Source organism: Battus philenor, unplaced genomic scaffold (assembly GCF_028537555.1).
Source record: "Battus philenor isolate CCGP_79_NKW_IND1 unplaced genomic scaffold, ilBatPhil1.0.hap1 SCAF_16, whole genome shotgun sequence".
NCBI lineage: Eukaryota > Metazoa > Arthropoda > Insecta > Lepidoptera > Papilionidae > Battus > Battus philenor.
Window position 1 is genome coordinate 6,091,576 of NW_027181678.1, and position 10,728 is coordinate 6,102,303.

Sequence of the window (10,728 nt, forward strand, 5' to 3'; positions counted from 1 at the left end):
ATGTCTGCTGAATGTCCAAAAAAATTTCCTTCGTAGACATTTTTTTCAAACTGAGATATTTTATCACCGCACGTAACTCACTTTTATCCATAATTTTGACTTTTTAGCAACTCGTTGTACAAAAAAATTTATTACATTCGAACGAACTGACAAAAACAAGTGACAGTCTGCATAAATATAGTGTGATAGACACTCTTTAATTTGAATATAGAACTTGATCCAAAAAGGTTTCATATATATGCACTTCTAAGAACTTTTTGATTCACCCTCGTATATCTTATGTTTTTTTTTAATTATGAAAGGGTATACTTTATATAAGTAAAAATAACAGTGGTAACAGTAAAGTATAGATGTAGAACAATATAAAGTAAAAATTCTATATTAATTTTCATATTCTATAACAGTAATGAACTATAGTTCCAGAACAATAAAACCTCCTCGATGTTGGGCATCGCAGAACAGTAAGAATTAGTATACCCAAATCGCCGGACCGGCATCGAACTGAGTAAATTCGCGAACTTTAACATCGCAATTACTAAGACTTAATAAATCGTTTAGGTGATGACGTTCTTGACTACAAACGGGGTTCTGTATTTGAAAAGTCGAAGTTTACTTTCGTCAAGTATAGGTAGAGGTCGATTTTCGCCTATGGATATACTTTATTCTAAATTTCTGTAGAAGCAAATAGAAGAACTCTGTCTCTTTAAACGTTTTTTTAATTAATTTAGTAGGTCGCGAATTTCGGATCTGTGAGCCCTAGGTCCGATGAAGCTGTAAAATCCAAAACAGTTAACAGAGTCCAGCAACAATAGAATATATATCTCTTTGAATTCAAGTGTATGTCAGTCATTGTTTTTATCTTAAATCGTTTTTTTTCTCGTACGAAATTTTACCATCACTTAAGTCTTAGAAATGAATTTGTTTTCACAACAACATTCGAATAATTCTCTTTATTATTAATAAAATTAAATGTTGATATCCATTTAGTTACGGAAATTGTATGAGATCTGTATTTACTCGATGAATATTATACTCTAGTATCTATGCCTTGTAGTCCTCGTTGCACCGCTGGCGAATTTACTAAAACTTCAGGATCTTAACGACCAGTGTTCAGTATTTGTTAACTTTTGGCTCAGAACAAAATAATGTATTCAAGTGACGATTATAACGAGGTAAATTTTATAAGTTATTAAATTGATTCCTCTACGAACATTCACGAACATACGAAAATTCGTTATTGGTTAGTTTACATTATAGGTATAGCCTTCTAAATTATTTTTCAGGGAGGATATGAATCTTACGGCGATTATGAACCTCATACAGGTGACCCGCAGTACGATTTGGAATACGATCGATCATACTATAAAATGCCAGAAATGGTAAGTTAAACATTTTATGCATTCGGTGTCTGCATTCTAAAATAATGAAGGCTGGCAATCACATACTTTATATTTTAACTGCAATACTGCAAAAAAACTTTACTGTTTAATAATATAAATTATGGTCCTCGTATACTTTAAAGGAAAACAGATAGATATTTATTTTGCCATTTATATATATATTTACAAATCCAACTTGCTTCATACGATCGAATCTCACGCAAAAAATAGATTACAAAAATGTTTTTTTGTTAGGGCGCCAATTCGAAGATAATGTGGTAAAAGTTAAATAAATTTCATAGATAAATTAGTTAGTACTGTATTAAAGTTAAAGCATTAAAGTATTGTTCTTAACGTTTTTTATTAGAATTCAGCACCAATGGAATTCTTTTTAAATATGTATGCAGCTTCACATATTCAAACAGAATTGAATATTTATGGTATAGGCTGCATAATTGTTAAAAGTTTTATTATACATATATATTTGTGAACACTTATATAGTCTTGTTATATTTGAATTCTTTGTTTTTCATTCCAGGTGTAAGTTTTCCAAAGAAAATACAATAAATTAAAATCTCATTGATTTTATGACTTTAATTTTTTTTAAATCATTAGTTCACAAAGTGAACTGTAATGGATAAATCTAAAAATACATATACATTTATGTTTTTTCTAGGTAAAAAAGTTTCTTGTTTACTTCCGTAACATGATTACCGAGGGAGTGACTTTTGAAATCTTAAACTTATATGAGAACAGCTTCCCCAAACTTACAGAACAATTTTTTGAAAATACACCATGGCCAGATGAATCTGAAGTCGCTTCTATTGTAGATAATGATCATGTAAGTATTCAAACAATATTTAATAACTCTTTAAGCTGAATTCTTATTATTAATTTCTATTCAAATTGTACAAATTGGTTATTAAAAACATTCATGGACATTAGTGCTTGTTAATGGTAATTTTACTTATTACATATATAGCATATTTGTAAGAAATTTTTGGACCTGATTTTTCTTGCCTATGATTGAGTGAAAACAGAATTTACCAGATCCAAAGATATCTTCGGATTCTAATACAAAAAATTTGTAAATGTTTGTGCTTAAAATCTTTGTTTTCATTGCCTTCGGCCTTGAAACATGGTTTAGTCAACAGCTCAGTAAATATACCACCTATGTGATACAGCAATTCTCTGCTCATGTATAACAAAATAAAATAATGTAAACTTTAGTAAAATAAAATAATCTAAGCTGCTTAAAATAATATAAAACAATGATTTCTAATTTGATAAATGTTTTTATTATATGCTGCAGGTGTTTATGATTTTGTACAAAGAATTATACTACAGAGATATATATTCTCGAGTACCTGGTGGTCCCAAACCAGAACAACGGTTCCATTCATTCTACAACTACTGTGATCTATTTAACTACATTCTTTCTGCTGAAACTCCAGTTCCTTTAGAGTTACCTGATCAGTGGTTGTGGGAGCTTATAGATGAATTTGTTTATCAGTTTCAATCATTTGCCCAATACAGGTAAGTTACATACATTTTCAGTTATTTCTAGTTTTTTTTTTTAAATTGTCATAAATTTAAAATCATTGTTGTTCTTGAGACCAATTCTATTATTGGGTTTACCCATGATAATTAATTTAACCTATTTTGTTGTTTGAATATAATGTTATGACTCATGATTATGAAAGTGACATCACAATCTTAAATTCATATTTTTTACTAATTAAATTTGGCTTATCACTTTTTTAAGCAATATTAAAAGTGTACACTATTAGTATTGAAAACTATAATGATATGGCCTGCCTATCTTTTTTATATCTCATATAGTTTGTGCTTCCACTGACCTTTCAGACTGTAATGTTCTCGAGTGGCGATCACGATAGGGAGGCGGGAAGTCTCAGGGTGTAAGCAGCACAAGACCAGTCAACATAGCTTATTTTGGGAAAGCTCTTCTCTGCCTTGCAATGTGTACCTGTCGGTTGATATGATGATATGTTGTAATAGTCGGTCAGGCCACTGGTTGCTTAATAAATAATTGTTATAAACCAACAATTTTCAATAATGTTTCAGGTCCAGAACTTCAAAATTAAGCCAAGCTGAGATTGATACTCTTAATACCGAAAACAAGGCCTGGAATGTATTATGCATCCTTAATGTTCTGCATTCACTTGTGGATAAATCTAATATCAAAAGGCAACTTGAGGTAAGCAATAAAAAAAATTGAATAACTTACCTTGAGGAAGTCAAGAACTATTTGAGAGTAAGATTTATGATGAGTAAGACTAAGATACCAATCCCATATTAAAGAGTTTTATTGTGGCTACAACATAAATACATTATAAACAATGATCAGTGTAACAACATGCAGCAGATGTATTTATTTTGCTGTTGTACATAGGTTTACAGTTGTCAGAAAGTAATAGTTTATGTATATATAACGCAATAGACTCTATCCATAATAGATTTTTAAACTTCTAATCGTCTTTAAAATATTTTATATCAATATTCTTAAAATTATAATTGAAAATACTTTTACAAAAAAAAAATGACAATATAATAAACAGCCCTCTATAAAAACTGTCATAATTATGTACCCAGTAGTACCAGCTATAATTCATTATAAATTTGACACTACCACCAATTTTTACATCTTGCATGGTAGCAATATACCAATGGTGTTAAATATTATTTAAACAATTGTTAACAGGTGTATGCTTCTGGTGGTGACCCAGATTCTGTGGCCGGCGAGTTTGGCCGTCATTCATTATACAAGATGTTAGGATATTTTTCTTTGGTTGGTCTACTTAGATTGCACTCCTTGCTGGGAGATTACTATCAAGCCATTAAGGTAAAGCAAGATCTAAACATTCTAAAATATAACATTGAAACCTTGTGTGTATTTTATAAATAAGTTTTCTTTTTTTAAAAAGTGTTAAAAAGCAAAAATATTTAGGAGTTTTTCTTTTTTCATTCTAGGTGTTGGAAAATATTGAGCTTCACAAGAAGTCTCAATATTCACATGTTCCGGCATGTCAGATTTCCACCTCTTACTATGTAGGCTTTGCCTATATGATGATGCGTCGATATGCTGATGCCATCCGTACATTGTCATCAGCGCTACTGTATATGCAGCGTACTAAGCAACTGTTCTCATCTCGATCTTACCAGAATGATCAAATTAATAAACAAACTGAACAGATGTATCATCTCTTAGCCATTTGTTTGGTCCTGCACCCTCAATGTGTTGATGAATCCATTCAGCAGGTTTGTTCTCTCATTACTCAATGTTCTTAAGTGAATTATTGTGATTTGTGGAATATTGCAAATCTAATATTTATAATTGCAAATGATGTAAAAACTTATGAAAATGTTTTATTTTCATAAGCGTTAAAAATATTTAGCTTAAAAGCAGATTAGAGACAGTATTATTTCAGGTACTCCGTGAGAAAAATTATCATGAAAAAATGTTTAAAATGCAATATGGAGATTTGGGAGAGTTTGAGAGTTGCTTTACATTTGCTTGCCCCAAATTTTTGTCACCGTGCCCGCCGCCAATTGAGCCCGGCTCTAACTATGGCCGTGACGCCGTCAAACACCAAACTCAAGTTTTTATGGATGAAGTAAGTGAAGTAGTAGTAAAATCAATGTAGGTTCACATGTGTATGATATATATATATATATATATTAGTAAGGTTCTCATTTGGCACTGTATTTCTTAACTATTAATGTTAATTTAAATGGCCAGCTGTTCATATTAAGTAGGCTAATGTATAAGTGCATCTCCACACTTATCTCTAGAATTTTTGTAACAAAAAATTACCTAACATCATATGGCATATAATGCAAGGATTTATCATCAGTTAAATTATACATGAACACTAATATCAATTTCATTTGTCAAACACATTGAATAGCCTTTAGACCAAAAATATTTCTTTATTAAGTTTGTTCTATTATATTTCCCTTATATAATCAAGTATTGAAAATAATAAGTTGCATTTTTTAAAATAAATGTATATGTTCTTGTTTATATTGACCAAATAGTTGTTGGTATAAAGTAATAATTCACCATGGTATGTAAATACTACTTATACTCTTCATGGTCTTGTGTACCATATTGAATTACAAACTACATATTTTGATGTATTGCTAAGACATAACTAACAGAAAACATATATTTTAACATGAGAAAGCCATCATGATCTTCTGGTCACCATCATAGCACAAAGATACAGAATAGATTTTAAAATCTATGTCCTATTTGTTTAATTTGATTTCTGAACTAGTCAAGATCGCGGGAAGTCGCTGGTTGCGAGTAGCGAAAAATCTGTCATTGGGATGATATTAGGAGGCTGATGTCTTGCAGAGGGAGACTAATGGAGGACATGATGATCAATTTGATTTTGTTATTGACAGGTTCGTCAACAAAAAATGTTGCCAACAATTAGATCTTACCTGAAATTGTATACAACTTTACCTCTGGCAAAATTGGCTGCATTCATGTCGGCCGCCCGCGGCAGCGACAGAGATGCAGCTCGCGAGCATGCCGCACTTGCCATACATCTGCTATGTTTCAAGCATAAGATGAAGAATGTTGTATGGACCAAGGGACCAAGTGGATTGGATGGAAAATTCCAAAGTGGTTCTGAGGTAACAACACATTTGGTCTATTCATGTTTAACACGTTTACGCCGGCGCCGATTTGCATTTGTTTCATGGGTGAACGCCGCTGGGGCGGCGGCGTACAAATCTACGTCGCGTTTCATCTGGCGGTGCGCTTCTCGCTTGTTCAGATCTGCATCGCGTATTATTTTGCTCAATTGTGAAGTGAGCTCTTACTTTACAAGTTATGTAACTCGTTCCATTTTTGTATCAGGATACAGGATACTACAGATTTCCGGCAGTAAGAACAACCAGGAAGGTGGTTAGGTTATGTTTTTTTTTATTTTTCCTTTGTTAATGCCTAAAGCATGGATATGGAAATAAGTGATTCGTCTGATGCAAATCGAATGCGAAACGCCGGTGGTACACGCCGCCCGATGGGACAGTCTATTGTGTTCGCCACCGGTAGTAAGCACCAGCGTGAACGTGTTAAGAATAAATTTCTATGTTCATGATTATTAAGTTTTAAAAGCCTATTTTTAATGTCTAAGCTTTAACATTATTGTTATATGTTTAATTTAATTAAACTCTGTTATATAGATGATTACAATACAATAAGATCTTGATTATTTATATATATTTTATAATAGATAAGGACTTGTATCCCAGTAACAATTTGCATATAATTCTCATTTCAGTTGGATTTCTATATAGACAATGATATGATCCACATCGCCGACACCAAAGTAGCTCACCGCTATGGTGACTTCTTTATTCGCAAACTACTCAAGTTTGAAGAGCTAAATCGAAAACTGCACCACATAAAAATATAAAAAATATTTCTATACAAATAAACATTTTATCATAACAAACATTTTTTTATTTTTTAAAGCTTTGGAAAATACTGAACATATTTACGACTTCTTTTATAAAACTTTTTTGGTTCTTTTATTTTAAAATTATCCCGTTGCACAGTTTCTGGTTGAGTAACCATAAATTGCTTCCATGGATGTTCTACTACAACTTCTTTTATTTGTACATCTCTTAGCCAGGTTTTATATTTATTGAGAAAATGTTTGCAATCCAAAGTAAAACTTTCACGGCATGATTGTTTCTGAAATTATATAATTTTTTTAATACATAGTTTAATGTTCCTAAAAATCTATAGAATATAAATGTTGGTGAGAAATATTTATGTGTAGGGAGGGAACACATAAAGTAGTAACTGACACATTTGCCAGTAATTACTCAAATAAATTTATATTAATTTGTTACCTGCTTAATGATTTTAACACATTTATCATGGAAGACTTCCAGATGTTTTAGAAAAATTTCATTTGGAGTCACTTCTTCCTGCTTAACAACATCCATAATGTACAAAATATAGTCAAACTCCATTTGAGCTGTGCCTTGTCGCAGTAATGTCCCTAAAACCTCAATATTAACCCTGGTGAATACAAAAAAAAATTAAAATTTAATTTTCGCATTTCATGATTTTTTTTGATTTATACAATAATGCTTTCCAAGTATATAAGCATATGAATATCTGATGTCTGTTTATAAATGAATAAAATACTTCAAAAGCAAACATACTTCAATTGTTTGTCCCTCATTTCATTGAGTAATTTCTCTGCATTTACTTTCAATTTGCACGCCATTGCTAATATTCCATAAGTAAGAATATTTGCCTTAACAGCTTTTTTAAGCTGCCAACTTTTCTTACAAGTTTTCAAATTATCATCAATTAATTCTTTTATAAGCTAAAAACAAAAGTATTTGTTAAAAATACTCAAACATTTAAAAGAGAAAAGATAAGAGGCATAGGGGTAAAATGAGTGTGATCCCAATATGAAAAAAAATGATATTTTTTTAAAGTAAAGTTTGTTGTAGTACTTAAAAAATTAAAGGTCTATATGATAACTAAAATTGCTTTTCCACCCAATGGGGTACAAGATGGCAGGGTTGATAGAATTAAAGTTTTCAAACACATAAACTTACAAAAGCTCCTTCATAATCTTTCCTCAAACACCTTTTCTTAATTAGCATGTTAAAAAAATTTATGTCTGGCTTTACTTTTGAAGCCTTCATTGTTTCCATAATTTTATGTTCAACTTCTCTATTGTCTTCTATTAGAGGTAACATTTGAGTAAATGTTTTAATATCTGGCTGCACTGACATGACTTCCATCTCCTTGAGAAAATCATCTTGACCTCCAATTATTGCAAATTTATCTTGTAGCGTACTCACTTCTTGGACTGAAAATACCTGATTAAATTGCAAATATTTTGACAATAAGTTGGGAACTGTTCTAGTTTCACTTGGTACTGAATTCTGACCATTTTGTATTGATTTAATCCGTTGGTTTTCCACAACAGCAATTTCTTTACTTGGTTCATTAAAGTATAAACAGTTTTGATTTATGTCTTTTATTTGCTTTTCCCTATTACATGTAGATGAGTTATCAAGCATAAGTGTTAGTTTGTCATTATTTAACTTATCCTTTAACTCACTTATTTGACTTTGTGATATTTCCAATCTTTTAACCTTGTCTAAGGACAAAGATGCCGGTCCAGTCATATATTCAATTAAATTTGATATGTTTTCTTGGGAACCTAAATTACAATCTTTAGCACACTTTAGCATTAAATTAAAGGTGTATATGTTAGGTTTCTCTCTCATATTCAACATTTTCCTCCAAACAACAAGTGCATGCCAAAAACCATTCTCTTTATCAGCAACACAAGCATGAAGAAGGTGGTTAAATGTATGTACTCGAATTTTGATTTTCTTTGATATCATTTCATCAACAATTTTGAATGCCATTTGCAAATCACCACACCTACCAAATGCTTTAATCATAACATTATAATTTGTAAGATTTGGCTCAATTCCTTTCTCAATCATAAGCTCTCTTAAATGCTTAGCGTACTTAAGCCCATCTGCTGGCCATGGACTATTAATGCAAGCTTCAAACAAACAAGTATATGTATCACCAGTTGGCTTAAGGGCTCTTCTTTTCATATCATTGTATAACTTAAAAGCCTTTTTAGTATATCCCACTTCAGCACAGGCACCAATCAAAATATTGTAGATATAATTTTCTGGTTTAACTCTGTCTTCTTGTAACATCCTTACCTCTAATATGTTTATAGCTTCTTTTAAACGCTTATGACGCAAATATTCTTTTATGAGATCAGCATATTGTTTAATAGTCAACTTTTGAGATGGTAATGGACAATTTTCTAGATACTGTTGCTCTTTTACATCTCCTTCATCTTCTAGAACATTCTTAAAACTATTACTTAATTTGCCAGATAAATTACCAAATGTGTCAGGATCTTCTACATATTCTAAATTGTGCTCTGTCCTAAACACCTTTACTCTTTTCTGGTTATTATTTTCTAATATATTTGAAGCACATGTGTAATTATGATAAATGGCATTATTAATATGCATTAATCTATTTCGGGATATATTTCTTAATACAAACATTTTACGAAGCGGCCTAAAAATAATTATATAGTGGATCTTTGTAATATTCAAAATTACAAAACAAGTAGAATAATTATTTACTTATTCCTTACACAGATCATAAGAAAGTACGAAATAAGTATTAAAACGTTTATGGAAACACTTGTCTTAAATCTTGTGTATTTCTATAAAGAGAATAAAGACTGAAAAGTATTTACGTTTAGTAACAATATAAATTTCTGAAATTATTAACAAAATTTACAGGTGTAGAAATATTTAGATATGCAACCTCTAATATAAAAACAATATTATGGCTAGGCAGTTTGACAAAGTATGTCCAAACATAATAAATTAAGACATTTTCTTTAGCGCGTAAATTAAGCTAAAGCTGAACGATTGACATAGTTCAGCACACTACACAGATTATAAATATAAAAAGATGTACATTATTATTAGTTTACCTGATATTTATAAAGCGGTAACAATTCCTAAGTGAATTTTAGCGGTCAAAAATAAATAATAGAATTTATAATTATGAATTAAATAAAAAAGGTCAGTCATTATATCCGTAGTAATGGAACTGTAAACCAACATTTGTTTTACAAGGAATACACTTAATTATGAAACATAAAATTTATCAGTAATATTTCCATTTAATTTTTTTTATTTATTATCCATCAAAGGTCAACATCAAAGGAAAATTAATATCATTGTTAAGTATTGTGTATAATTAAATATTATAGATTAGCCCTATATTTCGAAATTATACGACCAATGTATATTGTCACTGTCTCCTATTGACGAATTAAATCGAAAAATAACGTACTTAAAGAAACATACAGAAGACATAGAATACAAATTTGATATCTAGTTCACGGATCCTTCCGCTCCGTGAACTCAGTACCGATGAAGCTGTAAAAGCCTTAGGGCTAACAGCATTAACATTTTCAGAAACAATAGAATAGACAAAATTTGTTTCATAAATGCGGACGATTTAAAACAGTATTTACCAACGTTTTGTGCCATGCTCCATTTAAGCTTAAAATTCTTACGTTCCCCTATGTAAATAACGTATTTTTTTCTTAAAGCGAAAGGGTTAAAAGTCGAGCCCAGTTTCATATTCCCTTTTTTATTAATTAAATTATTCCCAGTGGGTCGTAATTCCGCGTTGGAAAACACTGATGTTTATGTAGGAATTGTAAAAGAAATAAAAACATAAATAGTTCATAAAAGTAACTAAAATTCGTTATCTAGAGAGAAA

The 10,728-nt window shown here is 30.7% G+C and overlaps 2 protein-coding genes across 4 annotated transcripts; one reads left to right on the forward strand and one right to left on the reverse strand.

The window, feature by feature from the left end:
- The first annotated feature begins 1,054 nt into the window (after window positions 1-1,054).
- Window positions 1,055-6,869, forward strand: eIF3l (eukaryotic translation initiation factor 3 subunit l). Its single transcript, XM_068762540.1, has 10 exons — window positions 1,055-1,172; window positions 1,284-1,379; window positions 2,056-2,220; window positions 2,692-2,915; window positions 3,465-3,597; window positions 4,102-4,242; window positions 4,371-4,658; window positions 4,829-5,014; window positions 5,811-6,044; window positions 6,695-6,869. The coding sequence occupies exons 1-10, from the start codon at window positions 1,146-1,148 to the stop codon at window positions 6,827-6,829; spliced, it is 1,629 nt and encodes a 542-aa protein (XP_068618641.1). The 5' UTR covers window positions 1,055-1,145; the 3' UTR covers window positions 6,830-6,869.
- LOC137919454 (pentatricopeptide repeat-containing protein 1, mitochondrial) lies at window positions 6,632-10,520 on the reverse strand. 3 transcript variants are annotated; one of them, XM_068762538.1, is made up of 5 exons: window positions 9,581-9,617; window positions 7,995-9,501; window positions 7,590-7,756; window positions 7,272-7,443; window positions 6,632-7,110 (listed from the first exon to the last, which is right to left on the reverse strand). In XM_068762538.1, exons 2-5 carry the CDS (start codon window positions 9,486-9,488, stop codon window positions 6,883-6,885), a joined length of 2,061 nt encoding a protein of 686 aa, XP_068618639.1. In that variant the 5' UTR covers window positions 9,489-9,501; window positions 9,581-9,617; the 3' UTR covers window positions 6,632-6,882. The 3 variants fall into 3 exon arrangements, with proteins under 3 accessions (XP_068618639.1, XP_068618638.1, XP_068618640.1); XM_068762539.1 differs by lacking the exon at window positions 9,581-9,617 and adding an exon at window positions 10,478-10,520 and having other exon boundaries at window positions 6,633-7,110; window positions 7,995-9,274; XM_068762537.1 differs by having other exon boundaries at window positions 7,995-9,593.
- Between the last annotated feature and the right edge of the window lie 208 nt (window positions 10,521-10,728).